At 41.5% G+C, this 16068-nt stretch overlaps 3 protein-coding genes across 4 annotated transcripts in view; 2 read left to right on the forward strand and 1 right to left on the reverse strand.

Annotated features, from left to right (window-relative positions):
- Positions 1–514, forward strand: part of LOC135105998 (uncharacterized) — a 1487-nt gene extending 973 nt beyond the window's left edge. The window contains exons 4-5 of one of the 2 annotated variants that reach the window (XR_010271087.1): positions 1–234; positions 326–514. The exon at positions 1–234 is cut by the window's left edge and continues 254 nt beyond it. The gene's annotated coding sequence lies outside the window, so the exon portion shown is untranslated. The other variant, XM_064014745.1, reaches the window with a different exon arrangement.
- A 2088-nt stretch (positions 515–2602) lies between these two features.
- Positions 2603–6894, forward strand: LOC135105994 (probable glutamate receptor). The gene is made up of 7 exons (XM_064014741.1): positions 2603–2874; positions 3256–3559; positions 3666–3883; positions 4113–4293; positions 4655–4754; positions 4978–5107; positions 5213–6894. The coding sequence occupies exons 1-7, from the start codon at positions 2698–2700 to the stop codon at positions 5291–5293; spliced, it is 1191 nt and encodes a 396-aa protein (XP_063870811.1). The 5' UTR covers positions 2603–2697; the 3' UTR covers positions 5294–6894.
- Positions 6895–7424: 530 nt separating this feature from the next.
- LOC135105997 (valacyclovir hydrolase-like) lies at positions 7425–13716 on the reverse strand. The gene is made up of 6 exons (XM_064014744.1): positions 13528–13716; positions 11612–11706; positions 10404–10570; positions 10058–10211; positions 9259–9514; positions 7425–8375 (listed from the first exon to the last, which is right to left on the reverse strand). The coding sequence occupies exons 1-6, from the start codon at positions 13611–13613 to the stop codon at positions 8252–8254; spliced, it is 882 nt and encodes a 293-aa protein (XP_063870814.1). The 5' UTR covers positions 13614–13716; the 3' UTR covers positions 7425–8251.
- Positions 13717–16068: the final 2352 nt, after the last annotated feature.

The following is a 16068-nucleotide window of genomic DNA, read 5'->3' on the forward strand; positions in this document are numbered from 1 at the left end:
CCACAGCGTGTGTGGCATGATGAGGTGAGTTGTGATCAGGTTGAGAAGTGAATCCTGATTAATGACTAGATAACAGAGCAGCCTAACACCTCACGTCCCCCTCAGGTGCGAGGTGTGGGTGCACCAGCCCTTCAGTCCACTCAGCGCCCGGGTGGTGCAGGTCGCCTCCTGGTCACTACTTGGCGGTCTCAGTCTTGCCTCCGAACAGACTCTCTTCCCTGACAAGTTCCACAAGTATGCCGGACCTAATGAGTCAATAATCCTTCCATAATACCGCTACAGTCAGGCAGGAAGTGGTGGACGCTTACCCTGCGTGTGCCGGCAGGCTGGCGTGGGGACCGACACTTGTGGTGGCTGCCGAGGAGTTTCAGCCGCACGTATGGGTGAAGGAGGCGGGAACGAGGACTGGCATCACCTTACGAGGCCCCATGGCGGAGCTCCTTCAAGTTCTAGCATGGCACCTCAACTTTACGTAGGCTTCACACATTTTGAGAGTTGTTTTCTTTGTTATACTGAGTGTCCAATACGTATGTGGCTCGTATAGTTGATGGATAGCTTTTTGTCTACAGGTATTTCATTCTGTACCTACACTGGCTTTCATCTATTTACTTAGTTCATTTTTTCTTTATTTTTCATATATATATATATATATATATATATATATATATATATATATATATATATATATATATATATATATATATATATATATATATATATATATATATATATATATATATATATATATATATATATATATATATATATATATATATATATATATATATATATATATATATATATATATATATATATTTTTTTTTTTCTATGTACGAGGGACACTGGCCAAGGGCAACAAAAAAAAAATCAATTAAAAAAAAAAAGAACCCACTGAGATGCCAGTCCCAGAAAAGGGTCCAAAGCAGTAGTAAAAAATTGAAGGATAAATGTCTTGAAACCTCCCTCTTGAAGGAATTCAAGTCATAGGAAGATGGAAATACAGAAGCAGGCAGATAATTCCAGAGTTTGCCAGAGAAAGGGATGAATGATAGAGAATACTGGTTAATTCTTGCGTTAGAGAGGTGGATAGAATAGGAGTGAGAGAAAGAAGAAAGTCTTGTGAAGCAAGGCCACGGGAGGAGAAGAGGCATGCAGTTAGCAAGATCAGAAGAGCAGTTAGCATGAAAATAGCAGTAGAAGACAGCTAGAGATGCAACATTGCGGCGATGAGAGAGAGGATGAAGACAGTCAGTTAGAGGAGAGGAGTTGATGAGACGAAAAGCTTTTGATTCCACCCTGTCTATAAGAGCGGTATGAGTGGAACCCCACCATACATGTGAAGCATACTCCATACATGGATGGATAAGGCCCTTGTACAGAGTTAGTTGCTGGGGGGTGAGAAAAACTGGTGGAGATGTCTTAGAACACCTAACTTCATAGCTGTTTTAGCTAGAGATGAGATGTGAAGTTTCCTGTTCAGATTATAAGTAAAGGACAGACCGAGGATGATCAGTGTAGAAGAAGGGGACAGTTGAGTGTCATTGAAGAAGAGGGGATAGTTGTCTGGAAGCATGTGTCGAGTTTATAGATGGAGGAATTGAGTTTTTGAGGCATTGAACAATACCAAGTTTGCTCTGCCCCAGTCAGAAATTTTAGAAAGATCAGAAGTCAGGCGTTCTGTGGCTTCCCTGCGTGAAATGTTTACTTCCTGAAGGGTTAGACGTCTATGAAAAGACGTGGAAAAGTGCAGGGTGGTATCATCAGCGTAGGAATGGATAGGACAAGAAGTTTGGTTTAGAAGGTCATTGATGAATAATAAGAGAGTGGGTGACAGGATAGAACCCTGAGGAACACCACTGTTAATAGATTTAGGAGAAGAACAGTGACCATCTACCACAGCAACAATAGAACGGTCATAAGGGAAACTTGAGATGAAGTTACAGAGAGAAGGATAGAGTCCGTAGGAGGGTAGTTTGGAAATCAAAGCTTTGTGCCAGACTCTATCAAAAGCTTTTGATATGTCCAAGGCAACAGCAAAAGTTTCACCAAAATCTCTAAAAGAGGATGACCAAGACTTAGTAAGGAAAGCCAGATCACCAGTAGAACGGTCTTGATGGAACCCATACTGGCAATCAGATAGTAGGTTATGAAGTGATACATGTTTAAGAATCTTTCTGTTGGGGATAGATTCAAAAATTTTAGATAGGCAGGAAATTAAAGCAATAGGACGGTAGTTTGAGGGATTAGAACGGTCACCCTTTTTAGGAACAGGCTGAATGTATGCAAACTTCCAGCAAGAAGGAAAGGTAAATGTTGACAGACAGAACTGAAAGAGTTTGACTAGGCAAGGTGCAAGCATGGAGGCACAGTTTCGGAGAACAATAGGAGGGACCCCATCAGGTCCATAAGCCTTCCGAGGGTTTATGCCAGCTAGGGCATGAAAAACATCATTACGAAAAAATTTAATAGGTAGCATGAAGTAGCCAAAGGATGGAGGAGAGAGAGGAATGAGCTCAGAATCATCCAAAGTAGAGTTTTTAGCAAAGGTTTGAGCAAAGAGTTCAGCTTTATAAATAGATGTGATAGCAGTTGTGCCATCTGGTTGAAATAAGGGAGGGAAAGAAGAAGAAGCAAAGTTATTGGAGATATTTTTGGCTAGAAGCCAGAAGTCATGAGGGAAGCACTGTCCTGCTGGTCATGGCATCACAAGGGGGGAGTGCACCTTTTCATTTCCCTACTGCACCTTGGCCCTGCCTCTCCATGACGCGATGTGCTGCCCGCAGGTACACGATAAAGCGGCCACCGGACGGGTCGTGGGGTGTGTTGCTGGAGGACGGCTCCTGGACCGGCATGGTGGGCATGGTGAACAGGAAGGTGAGCAGTTCACAAGTACACTATACTGGTATATATTCTCTCAGTTAGCAACAGCTCGTGGACGCAGCACAGTAAGTATCTCAGCAGTGCAGTCAGCCTGCAGTTACAGGAAGATGACCAGTTTATAAGGTACACTATACTGTTATACACTCCCCTCTAGTTAGAGATTGTGCGTAGACACAGCACAACAGGCTGAGGTCAAAGTTTACAAGTACACTATACTGGTATACACTCCCCTAGTCAGCGATGGCACGTGGACGCAGCACAGCAGGCTGAGGTCACAGTTTACAAGTACAATATACTGGTATGCACTCCCCCAGTCAGCGATAGCTTGTGGACGCAACACAGCTGAGATGACTCTTGCAGATTTTCTTGCGGCAGGAGGCGGACATGGGACTTGGCCCGTTTGCCGTCACCACTATTCGTGCCACGGCGGTGGATTACACCCACACCATTCTGGTAGACTATGGGAGGATTCTGGCAGGCAGCGGCAAGCCTGAGGTGGATCCCTGGGGCTTCCTGCTGCCCTTCACGCCTGGTGTATGGCTGGCGTTCCTGGCGGCCATGGCGACAGCGCTGGCAGCCACCGCTGTCCTGGCGCCTTGCACGGCGCTGCGACTCGTGGCTCCGCCCAGCTGGCTGAACGGCAGGGTGCTGTTGTACATGCGGGTGGCGCTGCAACAGGGTAAGTGACTGCTGCTTGCTTTGCCTCGGGCACAATGGCAACACAGAAACACAGTGGTACTCTCCCGCGCCGCACCTGCAGGCTCACAGATGCTGCTCCCTGGCAGATGCAAGTGCACGGGGCATGCGGTGGTGGGAGAGGCTGGTGCTCGGGGCATGGATGGTGCTGACGCTGGTGCTGATGCGCAGCTATGCCGGCACCCTCATGTCGCTGCTGGCGGTGCGGCAGATCCCTCAGCCCTTCCAGGACCTCAGGCGTCTGCTGGACGACCCTGACATCACCATGGTGTGGGAGGCGGGCTCCATGTACGTCCAGTTCCTCATGGTGAGTTGCCGCCGCCACTGTTGTTGAGTCTGACATGGCTTGGCCAGCCATTATGGCCTTACCCACATGGACTGACGTGACTATGGGAACATTTTCTGCCATAATAGCCTGACCCAATTATATAATAAAGAATGTATGCTTATTTATACATGTTTTATTCTTGTTTACGGAATAACTAAAATGTCTTGCCACTAAGTGCGTTCTCTCCCTTGGAAACCCCGCCCCGCAGGCCATCACGTCAGGCATCTTCCGGGAGGTGCGGGAGGCGGAGTTTTCTGGTCGTCTCGTGTTCATTAAGAGCACAGAGTACAACAGCATGCTGGACCAGTTAGTGCGGCGTGGCACACACGCTTTCGTGGGAGAAGACTTGTCTGGCAGAGTCCTCATGGCCAACGACTTCTCAACTTCAGGTAACAAATGGAGCCTAACGGAGAGCTCTCTCTCTCTCTCTCTCTCTCTCTCTCTCACACACACACACATACATTGTGATGTTTGTTTATATCAACTTTAGATATCATAATGTACCTGTCAATAACACGCTCTCATGCTGTCACACTGGCGAGCCTGGAAACACAACTTACGGTAGTTGCTGTGCAATACACAGCGTTAAGTCTAAGTTTGAACTGCACCTCGGTGGCCCAGGACTTCATGTCATGTATTTCTTAGTGAAGGGTGTAAATTTATGTATCCACAGGCCAATATAATTCCAGTATAATAGTATCATTAAAATATCTATCCCAGAGAGAGAGAAAGAGAGCATCTTTCCTCCAGGTCAGTGTGACTTCTACTCCTCGAGGGCCAGGTTCCTGCCATACATGTTCGCTATGATTGGCCGCCGCCACAGCCCTCTTGTGCCTGCGCTCTCCGCAAGGTATGTCACTGTTGTTGAAGTAATGCCATGTTCCCTAATAAAGTGTGTGTGTGTGTGTGTGTGTATAGATTATTGGTGTTTCTCTTCACAATTAAAGTGAAAAATGTTATTCCTGTATGCTTCTTCATTCCTAAGTACCACAATTTTTTTGAGGTCATTAACATACTACTATACAGATGAAAGTAAAGACTAGTGGCCTCCTGTAGCAGTGGTTGTCATGCAGGATCAGGGCTGTGACTGAGGCTGGACTGTATGACCACTGGCTGGATGCTGCCATTCCCAACGACACCTCTTGCACCAACGCTCCCACTAAAGTTACTGTCACCTCTTCCCTCACTTTGGAAAACCTTTGGGTGAGCTGTATTCAGAGCTCTCTCTCCCTCTCTCTGAAGTTTGTATATACATAAAACTGCTGATGGTAAACCAGCAAGAGACTAACAGCCTCACTGATGTTCCAGGGGATGTTCTTCCTCCTTGGCAGCGGTGTAGCAGGTGCAGCACTGCTCTTTGCTGGGGAGTTGTTGGCTGTTCGTTTGTGACCTCCCAAGTCCTCCAAGTTCTGAGGAATAGCCACTGGTGCCTATTTGAGGAACTTTCAGGGTAGTCTTGGCTTGGTTCACTACTGCTGCCAGTGTCCCTCAGCCAAACCATTTTCTTTGCTGGCATGTACCACCTATCTACCACCATCAGGATTCTGTCTTGGCTCATCTTCTTAGCCAAGATGCCAAGAGTAGTAATGGTAAGGCAAACTGATACTCTCAGTGCTGCCACTTGTAAAATGTAATTTATGCAAAGGCTGACCATTGGTGGCAGTAATGTTATACCAAGTCACCCCCTGAGCTTCAGCATGTCAGACACTTCCATTACTGTTTGAATCATCATCTCCCACATAAATATTTGACTTGTATCACATAGCATTGCATTGCTATCAGAAAAATAAACAAATTAGTAGATAAGTAAATAAATAAAATGTGATGGTTGTATTGAAACACCATTTATGAATTTGTCTTTACTAGTGTTGGGCAGAATTCTGTTCCTCCTCCACACAGTGTTACATTTTGAATGAACCAATGGTATGTATCATTATCCAAACAAGTGAACCATCAGCATGTATCGTTATCCAAACAAGTTATTGCCCCATACAGGCCCAACGCTGCAACCGTTAATATGCATAAAACCAAACCAAGCCTGATGCCGATTATGAGAGATGGGGATAACAATTATGTTCCCCATTTGACTCCTCTCCTGCACAGTATTACTACCACAGTTAACACAGATGTCTAGATCATATGGTGCATGGTTGCAAATTTATAATCTCAAGTGTTTCAGCAACATGCTTTCTTAGTATCAGGTTTCAGGGCAGTGCTGTCATTTACTGTTCACTTGTACAGCAGAGAGTATGTAGAACCTATAGGGATTTCAAACTGTTGTGAACTTTGTAGTACATAATGTATATTTAGCATTGACATGTTGGTTAGAGAGCCACATTGTCCCAATCCCTTCTTCCCTCTTTCAGGGAGGACAATATGGCTATAGGTGGAGAGGGGCACACATTGTCTTGAGGGGGGACAGGATAATACAGAAAATTACCTCAATAAATGTATATGGAATAAGTGCATCTTGAAAAAGAGGAGAGGTAATAGAGTGTTAGGAAGGGAAGGACATGTAGCAGGTGTGCAACACACATGAAATGTTCTGAGATGAGGAGGTGTATGAATGAGGGTGAGGTGTGGGAGAGAGTAAGGAGTGATAGGGTGTGTGGATGAAAGGAGCAAGGAAAAAGGGAGAGGTGAAAGCTCTTCTGCCATAGCCATCTCCTTTGGGATGCTCCAAGAGGGAGTGAAGCATCAGTGATAAATATATACATGGGTATAGGTAAAAGACAGCAACAGGACAACCCAAGGGCACTACAAACCAGAAGTCATGGTCTAGGCAGTGGCATGCTGACGAGCTCACCAAAGCATACTGTTGTAGAAAAAATTCAAGAAATTTTGTGCAGCCCTCCTTTCTTTCTCCATTGCTTATTTTGTTTGCATTTTCTGACGGCAGTGTAGAGCTGAAAAGAGACGCTCATAATTCCTAACATTTTGATGCTTGGACTTCTGAACTAATAGGTTTTAACTACAGAACATAATGTATGTACCTTGTTTCCTTTATCCCTCCCTATTGTGTAATCTGCAATATTTATTTGCTTGTGGCTGTGCATACAATTATAGACTGGTATATATATATACAACTCTCCCTCTTTGGAGTGTTTCAAGGATCACAAGTGGGCACTTCAGTAGTATTCAGTGTCAAAGTCTAGAGCAGTCACATTTATTTGGCATTTTTATGATAGGACTGAATTCTTGCCACTGTAGCACAACACACTGAAGTATATTCATAGATGCCTCTAGCAAATCACTGTTCCACCTACTGCCTTCATCAACCTGATGGTCCTTCACACTTAAGTAGGAGACAAGGGAACCTTTATTGAAAGGTCACCTTACCTGTGTCTGGCTGTTTATGGACCAGCTTTATTCCAAGGTCCTCACACTGAAGTGCCACCACCTCCACTGGCTGATGTTCAAGGCCTGTCCGCTGTGTTTGTGTGTGTGTCTGCATGCGACAAAGGATCAGATATGGTCTATGCCAGATCTGGAGGCAAGGTATAAAAATGAAAGTTTGTGCATTATACAATAAATTGTAATCATAATTAAGTATAGCATAAAATATACAGTTCCTTTGGTAGATGAAATTATTCTTACAAATATCATGTTAGAATCTTCTTATAAAAAAGCCTACTCATGTACCAGGCCAATACCAAAATAGATGTCAGACTGGTGTACAGACAGGCTTCTCTCATATCACATATTAGTGCTGGTATACTAGAAACGTTAAGATTAATCTCATCATTTGTCTTTTCATTTATTGTAGGAGACTGGGGCAGTCCTTCCCCAACAGACAGTAACTCTTCTCCTCTCCCAATTCTTGGCAGGGGCAGACTTTCCCCAGAAAGGAAATGCAGATGCCTCTTCCCAAATAGTAAGGGTGACTATTATGATAATTGTGCTGCTTGGTATCACGCAGTTGTAGGTACTCACGTCTCCTGAATCTTGAACAAATCTCATTATGAAGCTTGACAAAGAAACTCTCATACATAGAACATTTGAAATAAGTAAGGCTGGGAGTTAAGCAGAAGTTAGTCAGAATTGTTTGTGTTGAAGTGTTATCCCAAATGTACAGAAGAGTAACCACAAAAGTAATAAACCTAATGAGCTTAGTTCAGACTTTCTTTCCCTTGTGCCTCCATTAAGTTTCCTGATGGTGGCCAGGAGGAAAGAGAGCAATATTAGTGTAACAATGTGCATGAGGATATTTTCCTCTTAACAATGTCTCAACATTAAAAACAATTATATAACTGTAGAACATGTCCCTTTACTGAAATCAGTTGACAATCAGAAAACTGAAGAACTGCATAAACAATTTAATAAAGATTTTTTTGTGGAGGTAGAGTATTAAATCTTACCATCAGGCTTCACTAGAAAATTCTTGTTAAAAAGAAATTCAGCTACAAGTTTGTTGAATTCTTTAGCATATCTCAGATGAATATTATGCTTTCCATCTTCCATACAAACCAACCTGAAAAGCAAAATTTGTAAGAATAAATAATTAAAGCATATTGTAGAAGTCATTCATGTTAAAAATTTGAAAAGATTATGGGAGAAAAAAAAAACATTAGCTTCAAAAACAAATCTCATTCAAGAAAAAAATGACACAGTAACTCCCTACTCAGTTAACACTGGCAAACAACAGAAGGTACAGACTCCTGGGTTTAGATACACTTTCAGTCCTGTATGCTGCCTGCTGAGTTAAGAAGACTACCCCTCTGACCTCTCTAAAGATCTGACACTCTAGATATTCAATGGACAAGCTTGCTTGGAAATATTCTAGATTGTGGTTTCATCTACAATACATGAAAGTTGCCTCTCTTATAAGAAATTAAAATGCTCACACAATGCATGGCTTTCCCTCTGTACTGAGCTGAGAAGCTTGCTTCTCTTGCTTACTAAAACTTATTTCTTCCACAACAGAGTAACTGGATAAACCTTACTGTATATAGAATATTCATGTATACCTTGGTCATGAGAACAGCAAGCATTTTCTTTTAATTTTGTTTTTAGCCCTTGGCCAAACTTCAGTTAAAAAAAATAAATAAATAAAATAATAATAATAATAATAATAATAATAATAATTTTCTAAGTTATTCTGATAGTGAGAACTCCTCTGGTATACACCCAATATACCCAAGCAAATATTTAATAGACATACTGTACTTACTGTGATTCTTTAGTAGAGATTATTTGCCTACTATAATCTTTATCAGACATTCTGTATTTACTGGGATACTTTAGCAGACATTCTGTACTTAATGGGATACTTTAGTAGACATTCTGTGCTTACCACAATCCTTATTAGACATTCTGTACCCATTATAATCATGTAGTAGATACTCTGTACTTACTGTGATCCCTTGATTTTTGAGTGAAGGTAATCAGGATGTTCCTGGGGCACGAGAGGGTCCTTGTTGCCATGAACAATTAGAGTTCGGCAGGAAATCTTGTCTAAGTCAGCTTTACACAAGTCTCCATTCTCTTCTTGATATATCTTGGCTAATGCATCAACCCAGCCTTCCCATGTCTTTTTGAAATCTTCCTTTCCGTATATGGCCTCAAGTGGTGCCCTCATCTTCTCTGACCACTGGCTCACATCGCGGACCTCTGAAAAGTTTACACATACAAAGCTCAATAAATTTACCTAATAGTTATATATCATGACTGTTCAGCACTATCTGGCCTCCTGACACAGTGTGGGAGACTTGTGCAGGTGGCAGGACCCTTCATGTCAAGAAGTAATACGTATTTCATTCCTCTTTGGTATTTGACTATTTTTTATTTTCTCATACCTCCTGTTGTCTTTTAATTTATGATTTTACATTATATACACAAAATAAGTTGTTCATGGTTGTTCATTTCCCCCTGCTATTCTCAATTTCACCACTATATGAGTAACATACTGATTCTTTGCTTTAATTGTACTGTGCAATCTCACACTCGGTAACCTCATACATCCACCAATCTCTCAAACTGCCATGCCTGTTTTTTTTTCCATCTATTCTGGTTTGGTAAGTAAGTCAGCATACATTTTTAACTGTACACTTTCATACAGTACAGATTTAGTATATAATCACCCATCACTGCCTGAGTACCTTCCTGCAAAGAAATCAGCATCAATACAAGTAATAATGGAACAAAATAACTTACTATTATATATGGCAATATCTTTCTCTGTGACATACGCATTGGCACCCCACACCACCAACTCAGATACTTGCTGGGGGAATGCAGCAGCCATCATGAGGGCAGTAATTCCACCATCACTCCAGCCCAGCAAAGCATACTTGTCATGGCCCAATGTCTGATAATGAAGGACCACTTGCTTCACCTAAAGTGCTCATGCTTTGTTTTCTAAATTTCTGAACATTTTCTGAGATATACTGAAAATTTTTTTTATGGACAATTTAAATTTTTAACAACAGGTACTGCCTTTACACACAAGTTTGCATGAATAAGAAACTAATATGAAGAAATAGGACAACAAACAACAAACCTTCATCATCTGGGCTGCTATTCTGCCATCCTGTCTCAGAAAGTCATTGGAGAACTTTCGTGCTGGAGGGCGACTTTGTCCATAGCCTGGGGGGTCCCAGCACACCAAGGTCAGCTCCTCTCCAGCAAGGGAACTTAGCTGTGGTCCAAAATCTGACTTGATGGAACCTAAAATAAGATTAAAAAAAATATTCTTACTGAGATGAAGTTATACTATATACATAGCTACAATAAGATAAATAGAGATAGATTTGACAGGTATGCTAGTATACATATATTTCAGATCTCTGCTTAAAAGTAATGATCTTAACATGTTATTTCTTCATCACCTGCCATCCTACATCTTCAATAAGAAATGAATGAGTGAATTAATATATAATAAAAAAACTGATGCTGCATTCTGTTTTTATAATGATGTGCTGGGAGGAGAAAATTCAAGGTTAAGAGGCTCACTGTGGTAATGCCTCTGTCCCTCAAAGGCTGTGGCAAAGACTACTCCTCAACACCCTGACAATTCCTTTCTCTCTCATCAAGTGTGGACTCTGAATGGTGGATGCAGGCAAGTCAGGATCCTGTCACTCCTGCCACACTGAGCAGCCTTTATGAATGTTTTTTTTTTTTTTTTTTTTTTTATGTAGGAAGGACACTGGCCAAGGGCAACAAAAATCCAATAAAAAAATATGCCCACTGAAATGCCAGTCCCATAAAAGGGTCAAAGCAGTGGTCAAAAATTGATGAATAAGTGTCTTGAAACTTGGTTATCATATATATAAATATGCACAATAAATATTTCCAATGTAAATAATGAATGTGCAGCATTTCAGACTGACACAAAAACAAACAAAAAATACATAAATGGGCAGGTATTGAGACAAAAATATTTTTCTAATCAGTCAAATAAGTGACAATCCTTGATATGTGGACAATAAATGCCTTAAATTCTTAAGCTATGAGTGAAATGAACATAAGTAACATATTTCAGGTTAGAATGTTTTTATATAAGATCCACAACATAGAGTGAATTCCCATGCTGTCCTAAGGAAACAGAACTGGTGCGAAATAATCTACAAAACTGAAACACAGAAGCAAAGTATTAGTGCAAAGTAATGTACAAAACTGAACAAGAAATACATAACATAACTTCCAGTCTCTATTTACAGATGAGCTACAGCATACAATTATAGATGAAGGTTCAAAAAGTGCACTCACCCAGTGCTCCGGGAAGACAGAGGGCCACCTTGCTGCCTGAACCTGCCACTTCATAATGCAGGTTCAGACCATTCACCGTCACATGGGAAGATGCCCTGCAAACATTACAGCAGGTAAGACTATATAATTTATGACTTGTAGTTATAAAGTAAGAGAAAGATTATAATATTCAAGTCAATGTTGCTATATTATGTGGACCATTTTATGTTTTAATGTATATTGTGCTGTGTACAAAAAAAAAAAAAAAAAAAAATTGTGGTCAATAAAAATATGAATATGAATATGAATATGAATATGAGCTACTTCATAATGCATATTCAATCCATTCACCATCACATAAGACACCCTGCAAACATCAAGACAGGTAAGTGTAGTTTATGGTTTGTAGTTATAGACTGAAAAAAAATATGTCAGAATACTAGTTAAAAAGTATACTCTATACCCTATACTGCCTTGTACACTCTCCAAACTGCCACATACCACTCCCTCACTGGCAACCCTGCTGGGTCTCAGTATCACCAGAAGGGGTTACACAGAACACATGATGGTGAAGGCAGTCCAAGCATGCTCTGCACTAGCCACTTTCCATCACCTCCAGGACCTAGAAAAGGGGGTCAAGTTCCACCTCGTGAAGGCCCTGGTGATACTGGTACTCATGTACCAACCAATCCCCATTCATATCCTGAGCAGGAATGCCACCAGTTGGCTCCAGAAGGTACAAAATGCTGTGCTACAATTTGTGTATAATGTTGGATGCCACTCATATACAACAATAGAGAAACTTCACCAGCAAGCCTCCCTCTCCACCCTCAATGTGAGGCTACACATCATGGCTGTTGCAGTATGGCAACGCCTCCAAGATGAAGACGGGAACTCTTCTGCAACATCCAGTACCTACATGAGGAGGTCCTGGGAGGCCAGCACACCTGGTTGCCCAGGAGCCTGCTCTGCAACCTTGTTACAAACAGATTTATGCATTATCTTATCTCTTATATTTTTTATTGAATCATCTCATTAGATATCTTGTCTTGTAATTCTCTCAATGAATGTAATTATTTCATTGACATGGAATTATAATGTACAAATTAATACAAATTAATGTATTATAGATTAAAATTGGTTGCATCAATTAAATGTAAAACGGGGTATGTGCTGTAATACAAACAAGAGTAAAACAGCACATCATGGTCAGCGCAGCAAACAGTATTGCCTGGTCATTTTTGCCTTTAATTTTCTTTTCTGTGTTTTTCCCTACTACTGTAACCACCGCCCTCTGTTATTTCTTGAATCCTGTTCATGTACTTTGTTAAATAATCTGTTAAACTGTTCAGACACTGACTGTTTATTTCTGGACAAAATATGCTGCTCTTTCAAATCACTACCTCCACAATGAAGGGATTGGCAGTGAAATTAATGAACTGAGTCAATCTACATCTAATCAATCCTAATCTAACCTAGTCCTCAAATGAAAAGGCAAATATTATTTCAATATTAACCCTACCATGTATGCACTGTCTCCTACACTCCCCAAACTGTCACATAGCACTTCTTTATATGCTGTGAGTATATTGATACCCAAATAGCCCCCAGATGATGAAGGGCTGTTATTTACCAATACTTTAATAATACGCCTGCCATGTAAACTTTACTCTCTAATCTGTCACAACGCACTCCTCACACAACTCCATTACTGGCTGAAAGTGTATAGGTACCCAAAACTGACCTAACATAATCCTCGGATAAAAACGATACTGTTATTTCAAAACTATCCCTGCCATATACATTCTACTCCCAGACTGCCTCGTTCACTCCAGACTGGAATAACACCGCCACCAGATTACTTTACCCTCACACTGCCTTACGGTTGTGTCAACATGTGAATTCAGCAAACACTCGATGTAACTCCGCAAGCTTACATTTGTGACTGGTGTATCCCTCGCTGGATGATTAATTTATACGAATTTTCGGCACATTTGGTGGAAGACAGCAGACAACGCACCATCTTTGTGGCAAGTCTTGATCTTGATCTTGATGGTACATCTTGATCTTGATCTTGATGGTACAGGTGGCACAGGATCACTCCTGAGCCAGGCCTTTGGATCGGCAACTCCTGTAGAAGGAGAGAAAAAAAGAGAAACGAACAGCATCCTCTATCCTAATTGTTCATACACCTGGCACGCCACATTCTCTCCAGAAACTCTTTCACCGCCTCAATCATCCTTTCATTCGCCTCTACACAGTCCCAGCAACAACACCATCCATTCCTTTCCTGTCTTCTCCACTCTTTCATTCCTATCATGCCCTAACTCAGTCAGTATCACTTGCATCATCTCATTCCTGTCTCTGACATACTTCACACACTCCAGCACCACATGTTCTACCGTCTCATCCTCTCCCATGTCACACATCTGGCACACTTTGCTGCGGGACTCGGACCACCTGTAAGTCCTTGCATTCACATCCATACACTGTGCCCTCGCTCGGAAGAGAAGATCACCGTCCAGGCTTCCATCATACCACCTTTCATACCTCGGGGCCTCTTTCTCCTTGTACCATTCCAGGGTCTTCTTTCTTTCCATTTCATTCTTCCATTCATTCAGTCCCACACATTTCACTTCTTTGTCTATCTCATTCTTCCATTTTCTCACATCCCATTCGGCTCCCACTCTGCCTCCTCTTGTTACCACCCATTCACACTCATTTTGATTCCTACCAGCCAATCTTATCGCCCACACAACTTGCAATCCATTCCTGTCTGTCATTCTCATGCATCTCTTCCTCCATTTGCTTCCACTTTCATTCCACAGGTACACCTTCCTTGCTATTCTTGCATCATCCATTCTCTCAAGCCTAATCTTGTACCTAAGTGTGGCTTTTGTGAGTCTTTCTCTGAAGGTGCTCCATCCCATGTCACCTCTCAAGGCTTCAACTGCTGTGCACCTCGGTGCACTCAGTGCCATCCTTGCTACTCCATTCTGATGATAACGATGATCTTTGTTTTAATCTTGTAAGACGGTTTCTCCAAGTCAAATTTAAAGGTTTATTGAACAGGAAGCGGCAGGTCTATTTAATTCTCTTTCGCCCATGTCTTCTCGCGGGTAGAAGCGAGAGGTGACTGGGGGGAGGGGGAGAGGGGGAACGAATGAGTCTTTTATAAAGAGCATAATTATGTGACGCACGTGTAGGCCTACTGGTTTCTGGCAGCTTCTATTGTGTCTTTATGACAAGAGTCGCCAATGTAACATATTTTGAAACATTTTCCTTGAGTGACGCCGCGAGATCGGCTATTGGTTCCTTGTCTGTTGGCAAAGTGAATATCAGGGCAGAGTTCCTTTTCTTTGCCAGTGTCGAGGAGAGCGACGACGACCACATCGGGAGGGTCAGAGTTTTATTTAAGCCTCGTGTGATGGTAGTGACCGAGTCTTTTGAAGGCATGTAAATATCATCATCCAACGACACTCAAGAAATGTGTGCAATCATGATGACTTTTGTATGATTTTGTATGATGATGAAATTTTAGATACATGCTCAGATAAATCAGCGTGTGTCCAGGGTTACAGGGAACAATGAAATGTTCACAGTCATTGTACGAATCCATCCTACCGGCTGGAAAGGTAGGATGACGAGGTTCGTTTGTACACACACAGCTGAGAGTGTATACGCATGGGGAGGTTCGAGGCCACCACACTCGTAGCAAGATTAACCCACCTGTCTCCAGGAGCACTATTGCTACGCCTTTCATGAAATATGGTCTAAATTATAAATGTTCACACACACTCATCATTGCAACTCAATGAGTAAAAGTCCGAATCTGTCAAACCTACAGACTTCTTTCTGCGAGGCCAAGAGCCAATGGCATAGCTATCAGCAGGACGTCTGAGACATGCGGATAGTCCCGCCGAATAGTACCACTATGCTTCCTTGCCAACACTTGCACTGGCTGTTGTGACTGAACTGACAGCTGATGAAATAAGTCCACGATGCCACTTAGTAGAGTCATCGTGAGGAGCTGTGAGGCTTTGTTGGACACGTGGGCGTAAATCATTATTACTTGGTAGCAGTTGCGTACCCAAGGTATGGTACAAAGAATGCATATAATCCTTGGTATGGCAGGCATGTATGTAAGTGTGGCACTTAAAGGGCCGCCACTGAGCAGTTTCCATCAGTCTGAGAAAACGTAACATCAACATTCAATCTTTTGCAATATCTTTGTATTTTTATATCGATTTATGCATATATATATATATATATATATATATATATATATATATATATATATATATATATATATATATATATATATATATATATATATATATATATATATATATATATATATATATATATATATATATATATATATATATATATATATATATATATACGAGTATATATATATATATACATACAGGGAATTCTGGGATCAGCACAGGCGCTTTAATTAGAAAGTAAAGTCT

Source organism: Scylla paramamosain, chromosome 12 (assembly GCF_035594125.1).
Source record: "Scylla paramamosain isolate STU-SP2022 chromosome 12, ASM3559412v1, whole genome shotgun sequence".
NCBI lineage: Eukaryota > Metazoa > Arthropoda > Malacostraca > Decapoda > Portunidae > Scylla > Scylla paramamosain.